Source organism: Ananas comosus, linkage group 9 (genome assembly GCF_001540865.1).
Source record: "Ananas comosus cultivar F153 linkage group 9, ASM154086v1, whole genome shotgun sequence".
NCBI classification, from domain to species: Eukaryota; Viridiplantae; Streptophyta; class Magnoliopsida; order Poales; family Bromeliaceae; genus Ananas; species Ananas comosus.
Window position 1 is genome coordinate 8976125 of NC_033629.1, and position 15770 is coordinate 8991894.

The window sequence follows — 15770 nt, forward strand, 5'->3', positions numbered from 1 at the left end:
TTATAAGGAAGGCAGAATTTAGGTTCGACTGTTTAATAAATTTTTAGAGAAGGTTAAGTATGATGGTAGTCGAGTTCGGCACTTTAGAAGAGGAAGTCGAAAGTAGGTGAAATTAAGGTCTAACGTAACTTGTGTTACATTATATTTTTTACTTACACCAAAACAAATAACGACAGTGATGGAACAAATAACGTAACTTGAGTTCCATTACTCCACTTACACCAAAACAAACTGGAAAAGTTGGAACACCTCTCATTCTCCTCACTCTTGTTTACTCTTTGTTTTCTTTCCCTTCATATCAAACAAACATAACCATCACCAAAAAGAAGCTTTACAGAAACAGAGAAAAAGATGTGAACAAAGCTAGAATTGCAAACTAATACTCAGCAAAAAGTTGCTGCATTGTTATAGCTACAAGGCTAAAAAAAAAATTTTAAAAAAAAAGCTTGATAAATAGATCAAGCTATTACTCAAAAAAAAAAAAAAAGAAAAAGAGAAAAATTATGATGGCCAATTACAATTATCAAATACACTGTTTTCCTCAAGGCTTACGGATTTTAAAGCCAAATACTCTGGGAATATATTGCTGCGACGGCTTCTGTGGCTTTAGATGCTCGTATGTCATCAAAAAGAGGTGAGGAAACGTCGTCCCAAAATAAGCTCCGTCGATGTCTAGGCATGGTCGAGAAAAAAGCAAAATCACATGTCGAGAAAGCGAAAGCATCGTTCTATGCAGTTTTATGTTCAAAAAGTTCAAAAAAATAAGGAGAAATAACTAACTACATAAGAGGCAGAAGCCACAGGCAGAGGGTCAAATGCATGGGCAGTGCCTGAACTTTCGATAAATTGCAATTTGGTTGGTTCGGATCTTTTGATTAAAACAGTTGATCCCTGAACGTGGTAAGTTATTTTTGTTCTAATGTCATCCAAGAGTTAATTTGTCGCCCAAAATCTACGCTGAGCTCGTAGCGCTGATTAGAGATATTGGACTCACAACACAGCTGAGGATGACATTGCAAATTGACCATGAATTAGGTAACATCAGGCGCTAATCTATTTAAGTGAAAGATCAGGGACATCATAGCCCCGGATTACAAGTTCAGATAGGCTTAAATCACAATAATAGATTATACGCAAGAAATCCATGCGTACACAAACAACATATTAAGCGTAATTTTTTTGGACATACCCAAGTATTATCTTGCGCTAGTGGCCATTCAAAAGAAACACTAATAATAGATGTAGTAAAACGGGAAAAGAAATAACAATAACAAGATGCATCTAAAAGCTGCAATAATATCCAATCAAATATAGTTAAAGTTTGAGAGCAAAAGGATACCATTTTGGTCCTTGGATGTTGGATAATATATGTCTTCGCATTTGGGGCAATACACTTTCACGTTACCAATTCTAGGGATGTCTGATTGACCAACTGGGAGACATGCTTGGCCGCTGCAAAGCACTCGTCGGCATCTTCCAAAGTCATAGTTTTTGAACTTTTCCAGCTGGAAAAGAATAAACAGTCACTAATCTTAAATTGGTGCATTATAAAATACAATAATGAGATAACTAATCCTTTTAAATATGCAAAATATATGCAAATGAACATGCAAAGTTAGTATTTCTGTGCACTTGGAAACATTATTTATCTGCATGTGCAATCGCAAAAGGATCTGGTTTTCAGGTGTATCCATGTTACATGTATGTAACAAATTTGAGTTTAATTGAATTACCCACCATCGTAGTCATTCCTTTACTGGTTATAATATATCGAGCATGAATCAAACCGTATAGCATCTCTGCAGCTGATTCAATCAACTCGTTTTGGTCCTCAGTGAGCATATCACCTGTTGAAATAAGCAATTAACATCAATAAAACCAGATATACATTAATTCACAAGCAAGATATATATATATATATATATATATATATAGAGTCCGGCTGCTATGCTATTGATAGCACTAAGCACTTGGTGCTATCAAGTTTTCTGCCGTTAGATTAACCCCTTTGATTATTTTTACCCGTTAGATTATACTATTCAACCAACCACCCACTCAACCCTAGAGGGCCCACATCATCCTAACCGCACATTTCTTAATCCAATGGCTAAAAAACTAATAGCGCCAATAGTTTGGTGCTATTGATAGTATTCATATAGAGCAGGGCTCCTGAGCCGTTTTCGATGATGGAATTTTCGAATCGACGATCGGCTCCGTTAGACTTGATCTAGCGTATTTGAAGTTTCGAGAAAATAATTTTTACGATTTTTCGATATCATTTACCTAGTGATCGGAAGGATTCAAAATCAATAATTTTTAAGGGTTGATATCTACCATTTTCAAGTTTAACGGTGTAGAAGTATTCAAATCAAATGAAATTTTGATACAAAATTCTTTATACTATCTACAACAAGATCAATATTTCTGATCGAAAATTTTAGTGCTATATCACCACTTTTTGTAGAATTTTTATTTTCAACCGTTAAAAATTATTGATTTTGAATCCTTTCGATTGCTAGGTAAATGATATCGAAAAATCGCAAAAATTATTTTCTAGAAACTTCAAATACGCTAGATCAAGTCTAGCGGAGCCGATAGTTGATTCGGAAATTTCATCATCGAAAACGGCTCAGGAGCACGGAGGCCTCCGTGCTCCTGAGAGCACAGCAGTCCTGCTAATATATATAATATATAATATAATATATATATATATACATATATATATATATAATATATATACAGACATACATACATATATATAGAGAGAGAAAGAGAGAGTATCCGTTGTTACCGATTTATTTTCGATTATAGAACTTTCAAATCGACGATCAGTACCGTCGAACATATGATCTAGACCACTTAAATTATCTAAAAACCAAATTTCATGCATTTTCGACACTATTAGCCTAATGATCAAAGGTTCACAAAATTTATAATTTTAACGATCGATATAGGGCATTTGCCCGTTTAACGGTGTAAAAGAATCTAAAGTAGTTGAATTTTTGTTAAAAAATTCTTTAAACTATTTAAAACAAGATCTATACCTTCAATCTTAAATAAAAAAATTCTATCATTAAGTCTTGAAAGATATTCAATTCCAGCAGTTCATTTTTGCATTCATTTGATGCACAAGAGAACAATATTGAAAAAATATGAAATTTGAATTCTAAATACTTTAAATGGTCTAGATCATGTTCAACGGTGTTGATCGTCAATTTGGAAGCTCTATCATCGAAAACAAATCGTCGCAACGGAGCCCATTTCCTACCGACTCTCTCTCTCTCTCTCTCCCTCCCTCCTCTCTCTCTCTCTATAATATATATATATATATAGAACTAGGCAAGAATACTATTAATAGCACCAAGCTATTGGTGCTATTAGTTTTTTAGCCCTTGGATTGAGAAATGTACGGTTAGGATGACGTGGGTATCCTAGGGTTGAGTCGGTAGTTGGTTGAATAGTATAATCTAACGGGTAAAAATAATCAAGGGGTTAAATCTAATGGTGGAAAACTTGATAGCACCAAATCCTTGATGCTATCGATAGTATCCCAGCCGGACTCTATATATATATATATATATACATATATATATAAACAGTGAATTCAGAAGCACCAGGTTGTTGCATTAGGTCCTCGCTTGTCTACATACAGATGAAGTTACTAAATATTAAGAGCAATAAAGGATTGAGTTGTTTTTGCTGATGATATAAATTAGATTTATGAAAATAAGATACCAATAAGCTCTCACTAAGATTTATGAAGGAAAAAAACCTAGATTCTCAACTCCATAGAGTAAGCAATTCTAAGAAACAATAATTTGATTTTGGTGCTTATGTCTTACAACTATAACAACATAAGAGCATGTGATCCCTATAACATTGTCTGCCTATTTATTGCCGAGGTCTCTAGTTTTGTTATTTCATTTGGCATGATTCACAACAACCAGATTTTAGATCAGTCAAGCAAGAACAACACAACAGTGGATGCCGTAAAGTACTAGATTGTCACATTAAGTACTTGCTCGTTCACGTAGTCCAAATATAAAGAAGAAGAGACCACCGAGCTTGTTTGACGATGATATACATTAGATATATGAAACTAGGAGAGTGATAACCTCTTACTAAGATTTATGAAGAAAATACTAGATTCTGAACTCATTGGCTAAGCAAGTCTAAGAAACAGTAGTTTGGCTTTGATGCTTTTATAAGTTTTACACCAATAAACAAGTACGTGTGATTCCCATAAAATTCTTCTACACCTACCTACGGTCCAGGACTATAGTTTTGTTGTTCTGCTTGGCTTGATTTATAACTTATTATTAGGATTTTAGTGGACAAAACTGGCCTGATTAGATGATCCTCTAAAGACCTAAAGCCCATCTCATATTAGGCACCCCAAGAGCTCAACATCGGAATGAACATCTCCAGTTTCTTTACGAATAAGTTGGTTCTTTTTCTTTAATTGAACTTCTGTACAGTCCGTTTGGTATTGAGGGTTATCAAAGATATGCTTCTCCATTTTTCAGTAGGACTGCAAAAACTATATCGTAATTGAATTATTTAGATCTGCACAGCATGATATGTTTTACCAAAACAACTGAATATTTCCCATCACATTTTCTTAGCTGTATGTAAAGCGTTCTCCCCACAATCCCAAATGAAGCTTTAGTCATCTTATTGCTTTTCCATAATATAATTTTCTACAACCACTTTGAAAAGACCTGACAAAGACACCACGCCTTCTACAAATACGCAAGTCATAAACAAAGACAAGTGTCCATAAAGCTCCCCATATATGTCTCTACTCTTTTTGTAATTGATTCCCTCCCGCTCCCCATATCTGTCTCTACTCTTTCATACGCTGCTGGCTTTGAAGTGAAGCAGCGGCATTAGCCTATACAATTACTTCTCGACCGGCCCAGCTGCTAATTGCGACGAAAGCTTTTGGACCTAGCGAAAAGGACTCTAAGCCTTCGCGAAGTCTCAGTGCCGGAAGAAAGGAAAGACATAGTGGTTTGGGTGAGCAGTAGGACACGGTTCCGATACCGATCGCCACAATAAGCCAGTGTTATTAGTAAAAGTTTATTTAGCAACTAAAACATTTAATATAAACCATAAAACTACTGGTAGGAAAAGTCATATTAAAACAATTTTTCCATACGTTCAGCCTGTTTTGCTTTAAACAATGATACAGGTGATGTATGATCAAACTTACCAGGAGAGGACTCAACATCCAAGATTAGATCAAGAGCATAATCATAATATGGGACTTGACCACTAAGCCCACAAAGGTTGAAATCATCTTGTATATACTCTTCATCAACTTCACAGAAAAACTCATTTCCTTTCAAGCTACAGAACCATGAAATCCATGTGGTGTCCTCTTCATCAGAACCACTACCATCCTCTTCACTGTTATTTTCCAATTCCTCTGTAACGATAGAACATTGAAAAGCAAGAATAAATCAACGCGAAAACAAAGATAAAGTCATCAGGGACAAGTAGCATTAACCAAACAAGCATTGTTAGATCATAGCATAAAGTAACTTTACTTAAGGCACCTGAAAATGTCAACTATCCTAAAACATGTATGACACCAATAACTGATAACATCTTACAAAATAGCAAGCAACATGAGAAAAACTTATCCAATAAATGATAACATCTTAGCAGAGAGCAGCATAACAAACTGGATAGGAACCTAGAGAATGGACAGAATGCTAAATATTTGCTTCATTTAAAATTATCGATGTAGCATATTGAATAGCAATGTTCCAAAAAGTGGTTCATGTTCGCATATGCGGTTCGGACCATAAACCGCACCACATATGTAAAATATGCAGCCCACATGCCGCAAGCATCCACATATATGGTAAATTGTTTTTTTAATAGGTGGGATTGAAATACAATGTTGAATGAGATTGTCTGATTAATAATTAGTACATATCCATATGACTATTTTCATACAAGTTTAATTAATAATAATGCAATACATACAATTATCCTTATATAAATACAACCAAACTATCTCTCTTCTTATTTTAGTAGGTATTATTCCTAATCCATCTATCAATTATGTTTATAAATATTGAATAATTTTTAATTGTTAGATGTTATTATACTATTTTTTTTATTTTAAGTGTTAGCCTCTCAAATAATGTGAATACCAGTTTATTGAAAAAATTATTATTTTTCATAAAAGTTTATAACATCGCTTTTTGAACATTGATTTTTGTTTGACATTTTTTTTCAATTTTTGCATCGCAATTCTATTTACTTCTCAATTTAATAATTAAAAGTAAATTTCTCATTGTTTGTTTAGTGACACATATGTGCATATGAGGTCCTTTATTTGAAATTAATCATTTTAATTTGTGAATTCTAAATTGTTACTTTAGTTATTTAACATTGTTAGGAAGCATATATATATATATATATATATATATATATATAAGTCCGGCTGCTATACTCTTATGAGTACGATCGCCCTCGTACTCATAAGTTGTTTTCGATGATAGAGCTTCTGAATCGACGATCCACACCGTTAAACGTTATCTAGAGCATTTAAAACGTCTAGAAATCAAATTTTATAATTTTTCGACATCATTTACCTTACAATCAAAAGGACACAAAATTGACAATTTTTAACGGCCGGTATGGGATATTTGCTGGTTTAATGATGTAAAAGAATCGAAATCGGTTGAATTTTTGATAGAAAATTCTATTCACTATATAGATAAAGATCAATAACTCCGATCTTAAATTGAAGGATCCCATCATCCATTTTTAAGACGTCGTTTGATTTTGACCGTTCATTTTATACCCACTTGATGAACTTTATTATGATTTCGAAAAATTACGAAATTTATTTTCTAGAAATTTCAAATACTCTAGATCATATTTAACGGAGTGGATCATCCATTTGGAAGCTTGATCATTAAAAATAACTTATGAGTATGAACGGCTCTATACTCATAAGAGTATAGTAGGCTTAGTAGCCCTAGCCCACATATATATATATATATATAGAGTGCGGCTAGGATGCTTATGGAACGACGGAGGGCTCCGTGCTTCCACTTTGTTTTCGATGTTTGGACTTTCGAATCGACGATCGGCTCCGTTAGACTTGATCTAGTGTATTTGAAGTATCTAGAAAATAAATTTTGCGATTTTTCGATATCATTTGCCTAGTGATCGAAGTGGCTCAAAATCAACGGCTGAAAATAAAAATCTTACAAAATATGATGATATGACATTAAAATTTTAGATCAAAGTTATTGATCTTGTTTTATATGGTATAAAGAATTTTCTATCAAAATTTCATGTGATTTGGATATTTCTACACCGTTAAACTTGCAACCGGCTCACCACGGCCATTAAAATTATTGATTTTGAGCCCCTTCGATCACTAGGNTTTTAATATGGTACGTTCGTACTTAACTCCAAAAATAAAATGCTCGGTCGTAAATATCAAAGGAGCCCTTCAAAAACCTAATAATTAAATGCTCTACTGGTCCTCGGGGCGGCAACGGGCGAAAGCCGTACGAGAAATCCTAAGCGAGCCCGTCTCTCTCTCTCTCTCTCTCTCTCTCTCTCTCTCTCTCTCTCTCTCTCTCTCTCTATATATATATATATATATATAGAATTGAGGTCCTATGCTTTTAAAAGTACCAAGCTATTGGTGCTTTTAGATTTTTGGCCATTAGATTAAGGAAAATGCGGTTAGGATGATGTGAGCCCCCTAGAGTTGAGTGGGTGATTAGTTGAATAGTATAATCTAACAGATAAAAATGATCAAAGGCGTAGATCTAACGGTAAAGAAGTTACAAGCACCAAGTCTAATTGGGTCGACCATCGATTCGGAAACAGCTTAGAAGCACGTAGGCCCCCATGCTCCATGGAGTATACTAGTCATACTCATATATATGTATGTATATACATACATACATACATACATACATATATATATATATAGTAGATCTTGTGTGCTATTAAGAGCACAGAAGCCTTCGTGCTCCTAAGCCATTTTCGATGATGAGACTTTCGAATCGACAATCAGCTCCGTTAGACTTGATCTAACATATTTAAAGTATTTAGAAAATAAATTTTGCAATTTTTCGATATCATTTACCTAGCGATCGAAAGGATTTTAAATCAATAAATTTTTAATGGTTGATGTATATCGTTTGCAAGTTTAACGTTGTATTAGTATTCAAATCAAATACAATTTTGATAGAAAATTCTTTTTACTATTTACTGCAAGATCAAGATCTCTGATCGAAAATTTCAGTGCTATATCATCACTTCTTGTGAGATTTTCATTTTTGGCCGTTGATTTTGAACCCTTTCGATCGCTAGGTGAATGATATCGAAAAATCGTAAAATTTATTTTCTAGATACTTCAAATATCTAGATCAAGTCTAGCGGAGCCGATCGCCGATTTGGAAACTCTATCATCGAAAACGACTTAGGAGCGCGAAAACCTCCGTGCGCCTAATAGCACACAAGACCTACTCTAGATATATATGTATATATGTATACATATATATGTATGTGTACCTATATATGTATACATATATACATATATATGTACACATGCGTATATACATACATATATATATATGTACGTATACATACATATAGACCTAGGCTGGAATACTATCAATAGCACCAAGCTATTGGTGCTATTAGGTTTTCGGCCCTTGAATAAAAAAAATGTACGGTTAGGATGACGTCAAAGGGTTAAATCTAACGGCAGAAAACTTGATGGCACCAAACGCTTGGTACTATCGATAGTATCCCAGCCGGACTCCATACATATATTATTAACATTTTAACAGATGGACCACATATGTCTCAGCATATGCACCCGCATACCAAGTATGTGCTATGCTGTAGGTAACAATAGGGATACTGCATACTGCCTTTTGGAACATTGCTGAACAGCACATGCACATATACACGATAATTTAGCTTTCTGACTAATACATGCACATTGATCACGATGATAATCAAAGTATAACAACCACAATATCATGTTAGTTACTAAAATAGTCACCAACTCCTATCAGGACAATCCACTTATATTGATTTATTGCGATCATACTCTCATATGATCAAATAGCATGGCTATAAACAAACAGTTTTCAATGATAAAACTTGAGAAAAGAAGATAGTCAGTACTCATCTAAGGCAAAAAAACAGTAAAATCAAGGTTTCAATATATGCTATGTTGCTCAAAAAGGTACAAATATTTTAATCCATAAGATAAGTTGCACTACTAGTTTCTAAACTAATTAGCCCAAATTCACTAGCCCTCGAACTTCTTAGTTGGACATTCAGCACCCCAAACTTTTGACCCTGCTTTATTAAATCCTCCTTTCGAAGATAAATTATCTTTTTGCACCTGGTGCATCCGTACATCCATGCACCAAATCCATCGGCCCTCCATCCATCTCATACTTTCAATCAAACTATCCAATTCTTATGTAAAGAAAAGATTTATACTCAATTAGTGGTAGGGATTGAAATATGAGGTGGAATTTAAAGCCAAACGATCGATGTGTGGAGAACCAATGTTAAGATCTATATTACACAGGTACGGATATAGGTATACGGATACAACATGATACAGATACGGTGGTATGGCAATTCCTAAAAACTTTAGAATATAATACGCAGGGTATACTTGAATAAAATATTACTTCAAATATATTTTAAAATATGTTGATTGTATGTAATAATATATTGAGGACAATAAGGATATATGGATTATTTCAGGAAAATATATTGATATACATTAGCTTGTATAATTGTTCTAAATTACTTCATAAAAAAAGATAATCAACCATATGAAACAATAATTAAAAAAAGTATAAACCAATTATCATCCACCTTGATCAAATGGTAACACTAGATATTTAGTTGCATAAACTAGATAATTAGCTATTCATCATATATGTGTGTTTTATTAGGATCTATTATATAAAAGGGATAATTGCCTATATACCCCTCATATGCTTGGATATATCCGATCTACCCCTGCTTTTTCTTTCTTTCTAAAATGCCCCTCATATGTTCCACCGTTATTCTAAAATACCCCTACAGTTATCCTCTGTTAGCTTAACTCGGGTTAAACATGGGTTAAATATATACTAGAGTTAAAACCTAAATAAAATACCTATTTTGCCCCTACTATATTATACTAATTCCTAAAGTTATCCTCGTCATCTCCCTCCTCCTCCTATCGTCATCCCCAACCCCGACCCCAACCCCATCGTCGCGGAGAGGACGGCGAGTCGGCGACCCTTTCGACCCCCTGCTCATCCTTCCCCCACCTCGCCCTCGACTCCCTCCTATCCCTCCGCGACGTCGTCCTCTCCGGGCGCTTCCACTGGGGCGACTACCTCCGCCCCTTGGTCCCCTCCCCGCGCGCCTCCACCGCCGCCAACCTCTCCGCCCTCTCGAAGCGCATGCTCCGTGCCCTCCAGAAGCTCCTCCCTTTCAGGACCGGCTCCTCCACGAGCTCCTCCTCCGCTGCTCTCGTCGTCGTCGTAGTCCTCCTCCACCGCCTTGGCCGGCGCCGGGAGCAAGAGGGCTGCAGCGACGATCCCATCTCGCCCGAGGCCGTCCGCGTGCCGGGAACAAGAGGGCGCAGTGTTGCGCGCGGAGGGGAGCAGCGTGTGCGCGGTCCACGAGGCCAGTTTGGCCTCGTGGACCGGATGAGAGGGAGGTCCACGGTGGACCTCCCTCTCATTATATATATAAATAAATATATAAATATATGTATATATATAATTTTATTTATAAATATATATATTTATATAGTATTTTATTTATATAATAGAAATATTATTATATAATATTTTATTTATAACTTTTTAATTATTTATTGATATTTTTAAATATATAACTCTTATATATTATTAATATATATTTATTATAATTTTAAATATATTTAATCTATATATAAAAATTATAATAATAATATATATAGTATATTAATTAGTATATATTTATTATATAGCTGAATTTTTTATCCCGAAATTTTAATTGGTGAACGTATAATATCCGTATAAATCACGTATCTGAAATAATTGCCGAATTCATTTTTTAGCCGTATTTTTCAACTAATTTAAAAATTAAAAGACGAATTATATCTGTATCGAATTTTTGCTGAATCCAAATTAACTAACTATACCTCCAGCCACCAAGGTTGGTTTAGCTGTGATCGATCTCATCTGTTCATCTGTCGCTCCCGACGTGCTTTATTAATTAATTGATATTTGAAGGGAAAATTAGAAAAGTATTTGCTATATGAAGGGTATATAAGAAAAGTTAGTTACGGTACAAGGGTATATTGGAATGGGTAAAATGGTAATTTTTCAGAGATAACGGCAGCTCACTGACGGAACTTAACTACAGGAGTATATTAGAAAGACTTGGAACATAAGAAAGGTATTTTCAATATTAGCCTTCTAAGAAGGGTAAATAAGAAAATCGGAAACTTTTCAGGAATATATAGGCAATTGCCCCTATATAAAACAGCAATAAAAATAATTATAGTAACACTTTGATAGAAGAAGAAAATAATCATTCTCTACGGCCTTTGTTGATTAGTGCTAAGTTAACAAATTAGATTAAAGAAAGTAAAAGCTAAGCCGTAAAGCACTAAACCATAGCTTAATACTATATGGAGATAGAGCGAGAGTGAGAGCCTTCAACCATCCAAGAACAAAAAGATAGAAGAAATGATGAATTGAAGAGAGATTGGCATTTTTCTTACTCTTTTCATAATTTCTAGTGGATTAGGATGTGGGCTTTTTTGAAAAATTTTGAGTTTCAATTATTTTAGACCAAAAAACGAACCTAACCATATCCCCTCCCATGTCCCCCCGTATCCGAGCTGTATCCGCTATTTTTTTATTTTTAAAAATGTCGAATGCTTCATTCCCATATCCAATACGTATAGGGTGCGTATCGGTATCCGACACATGTTCGATACGAAAATGGCATAAAATTTTAAGTATCCCTGCTCCATAGGTTAATATGCATGGAATTTTTTTTTTCTTTAACAGCAAATGAGGACAAGGACTAGAGTGAATTAATTTCAAAATTTGAGGTTTTGAATGTCCAACTAAGAAGTTTAAGGATCAAAGAGAACTTGGGACTAGTGGCGCAATATAATCTAAATTGATGTAATGCTCATCGATTTGTTCTATAAACATCCATTAAACATAAGTGTGCATTAAGTAATGAACAGAAGGTGAGACCACCATGCCTGCTACAGACTCTTTGTAGTTGTACTTAAAAACACGTGCTAGTTGCCCCAGTATCACGGGTTCATGTTAACAGCAAAGCCTGTCAATTAGCGCATATGGTTGTATACAACTTACTCTTCCGAGACCCTGCATTGGTGAAAATTTTGTGAACCTAAAAGACTGTTTGCAATGTTTGAGGAAGAAAATAAGCTAGAACACAACGCCCATCAGCCTGCTTTGAACTTGTAAATTATCATTGAACATTTGAACTACAACACATAAGCCATGATTCCAAAAATTTCTCAAAGAACCAAACTATTGGAAGACGAGACAATTGTATGGGTATGAAGGCCATTGCAAAATACAAGAACTTAAAAAGGATGCTAAATCCAAAAGAGGAAAGCTGCATAAGCTTTGACATACACCATCTATGAAAAGCAATAATATTTCTACAAGAATCACTCACTCAAGACTTCCAAACTTTTCAAGTCCAGAGGTTAAGATGCCATCTTGATTGGACCCATGGTAATATAGGCTTTCTAACTTGGATGATGCAATACCATGAAAATTGTAGGTCCTATTTGGGCATTGGAACAAGTTATCCAAGAATAACTTATTTAGAATAAATATTTTCTAGTGTAATTGTAATTTGTAAGAAAGGGGTTTAATTTTTACTCCTTGAAAGGTCTTGATATTCATAATTTGATAGAATATCATATTCACCTACGAGATGATTTATCTTTTCTGAAAAAAAAAATTTGAAGGCCGAGCATAATATCCAATTCTAGACATTTGATCACCCTCCTCATTTACCAAATGTACAAATTTCTCAAAGAGATATATAGAACAAGATATTTATGCATCTAAACAGAACCTTACGATCGTCTCATAGTACTTGCTAAAAAAAAAAATCTCTGGCATCAAGTCCGATATGTTAAGGCAGATGCTAGAGGTGCCAGTAAACTGGGTAGATATCCGTGGAAGTCTAGGCGGACAAACTATAAGAGCTGCAGTTTGCACGTGATTGTCATGGATTGCTAACAATGGCAGAGAGGTTGGATAACAGATTCTTTGCACACCAACGAGGAGTACATCAAAAGCAAGAGAAAATTGGCAAATAAGGAAGGCATCAATGATTTAGGAGTAGCTATAGATTTCTACTGTCTACATTGTCCGCTGACAGGTTACTGCCATATATAGGTATGTATTCTCGTGTACTTTTCTATCCATCTATCTGTAATCTATGTATATTTACTGACTAAACAATACACAACTACTTCAGAAAAATTCAGCAATATTCTTTTGTCTTCAAAATAATGGTTAAACATGTTGAGCAAAGTAGCAAACGAATAAGAGGAGTCCTCATATCATGACAGAGATTCCTAAGTTGCCTAAGAAATGAAGAACAAAAAAAAAAAAAAAAAAAAAAATCAAAGATCAGGTCTTAAACAGGGTAAAAGAAATACATTAAAAGCACTGCAAATATACCTCCCATACAAAGAAAATGCCTTAATTAACTCATTCTACACCATTTTCTTTTTTTTTCTTTTGGGCATGTAAATATTATGCTCAAGAATCTACACGGTATGCACAAATAGATGCCCAAATCAAACAAAACAAAGCATTCGAACACCACAAGCAGAGAATACTCGAAACATCAAAAGGGATTAGAAATCGAAACCCTAACCTTTGGAGCACTTGTTCTTGGAGAGAGAGGAGAAGTTCCCCGTCGACGTGGAGGGCATCACAAGCCTATCCTTGCCGTTCAATCCCCACGAACTGGACGGCGAGGATTTCTCCAAGTGCTTGTCGAGGACCTCGTTGATCCGCTTCCGATCGAACGATCCGTTCTCCGCCTTCGATCCCACCGCTCCCCGGTCCTTGTACATATCTGTCCCCCCCTCTGCGATCCTCGCGAAGAAATCGGAGATCGGCAGCGGAGAAGCGGAGGAGATGAAGAAGGAGAGGATGCGATTAGGGTTAGGGTTAGGGTTAGGGTTAGAGAGAAGGGAAAGGGGAGGAACCCACCTCTATGCGGTTGGGTTCTCGGTGGGATCGGAGAGCGCATGAGAGAGGGGAAGCAAGAGAGAGAGAGAGAGAGAGAGAGAGAGAGAGAAAGAAGGAAAAGAAAGGGCTTTGTCGTAATTACGAAGATGTTTAAGACAAGTGGAAAATAGATAGGATATTTCGAGATTTACTCTCATTTATCTTTTTTTTTAATTATTTACTTTCGAGTTTAATTAAATAATTATTGAAGGACAAAATTAAATAAAAATTTGTCCTTTTGCATAAAAAATTTAGGCCAATTTGCATAAAAAATTCACTTATTTTGGGGTTTTGCAAAACCGGGCCACCTTTTTCGTTTTTGCAGATACGGGCCGCTTTTTCCGCCGCCTGACCAAAATGCCCCTGCTATACAATAGCCTCCCGCGTATTTCTTGACATACGTATACTACCCTGCCGTACGGTCTGGCGCGCATTAAATGACCCGTTCAATCTCAGTCATTTCTCGGAACCCGGACCACATCCACCCCCGCTATTCGCCGACCCCGCTGTTTCCTGTTCGGCTTTAATTCTTTAATACAATAACTCACGATAAATGAGAAAATATGCACGGCCCGAGAANGGCGGAAAAAGCGGACCGAATCTGCAAAAACGAAAAAGGTGGCCCGGTTTTGCAAAACCCCAAAATAAGTGGATTTTTTATGCAAATTGGCCAAAAATTTATTGGTCCAATTTCTTTTAATTTTGATTCAGGCCTTTTTTTTTTTTAAGAAATAAAAAAATTCATATTCCTTCTCCCCTTTCTCTTTCTTATTTTTCTCTTTCTCCCCTTACTTCCTCTCCTCCTCCTCCTCCTCCTCCTCCTCGGCCACCCCTACATTGCTGCCACACTCCTCCTTCTTACCTTGCCCATATTTTCACTACCATCATCACGCTTCTACCTGTCTACGTTGTTCCCATAGATAGCAATAAGACTATTATGGACAAAAAATTTGGCTGCGAGGTCGCAGCGGAGGGCATGGCCATAGACGGTAGTATAATAAGAATGCTACAAGAGTGTGATGGGAAGGGATATTGCGTCAAGACAAGGACGAAAGAGCGCGTCCAGACAGGGGCGGCAATTGTAAAGCATGTGGAGGAAAAGACAAAAAATGGGGAAGGCATTGCAACACAAGAGTGTTATAGAAATATATTTTAAGGACTTTTTTTACAAGTGTCCTAATTCTATCTAAAATTTTTTAAACAAAAAAAAAGCCATTCCCTGTAAACTCTCCAATGCAGACCCACCCTCCAGTTTCAAGTCTGTTGGGCCAAAACTAAAAAAAGAAAAAAATGACCTTAAATATTTTAAAAAAACTCCAGCCTAATACTCTTCTCTCCTCCCTACCCCTCGTTTTTCTTTACCCTTCCCTTTCCGTCCCGACTTCCTCATCTTCCCCAAAACTCTAAGCTTGCCTCCTTTAATATCACCTTTCTTGACGCTGACCTCATCGCCTCCATCTTTAA

The 15770-nt window shown here is 35.7% G+C and overlaps 1 protein-coding gene across 3 annotated transcripts; it reads right to left on the reverse strand.

Annotated features, from left to right (window-relative positions):
* LOC109715635 (putative casein kinase II subunit beta-4) lies at window positions 241-14385 on the reverse strand. Of its 3 annotated transcripts, XR_002217712.1 has the most exons (7): window positions 14289-14385; window positions 13948-14163; window positions 5216-5431; window positions 1738-1847; window positions 1340-1505; window positions 486-672; window positions 241-444 (listed from the first exon to the last, which is right to left on the reverse strand). XR_002217712.1 is itself a non-coding variant. In XM_020240739.1 (6 exons), the coding sequence occupies exons 1-6, from the start codon at window positions 14326-14328 to the stop codon at window positions 542-544; spliced, it is 879 nt and encodes a 292-aa protein (XP_020096328.1). In that variant the 5' UTR covers window positions 14329-14385; the 3' UTR covers window positions 241-541. The 3 variants fall into 3 exon arrangements, 2 of the variants coding, with proteins under 2 accessions (XP_020096328.1, XP_020096329.1); XM_020240739.1 differs by having other exon boundaries at window positions 241-672; XM_020240740.1 differs by having other exon boundaries at window positions 241-672; window positions 13948-14366.

Coding starts and splice junctions, on each gene's coding strand:
- LOC109715635 (XM_020240739.1), bottom strand. CDS start 14,328: ATGCGCTCTCCGATCCCACCGAGAACCCAACCGCATAGAG. Junction 5,432..13,947: donor CAAGAACAAGTGCTCCAAAG/GTTAGGGTTTCG, acceptor CTATCGTTACAG/AGGAATTGGAAAATAACAGT. Junction 1,848..5,215: donor GGATGTTGAGTCCTCTCCTG/GTAAGTTTGATC, acceptor TTATTTCAACAG/GTGATATGCTCACTGAGGAC.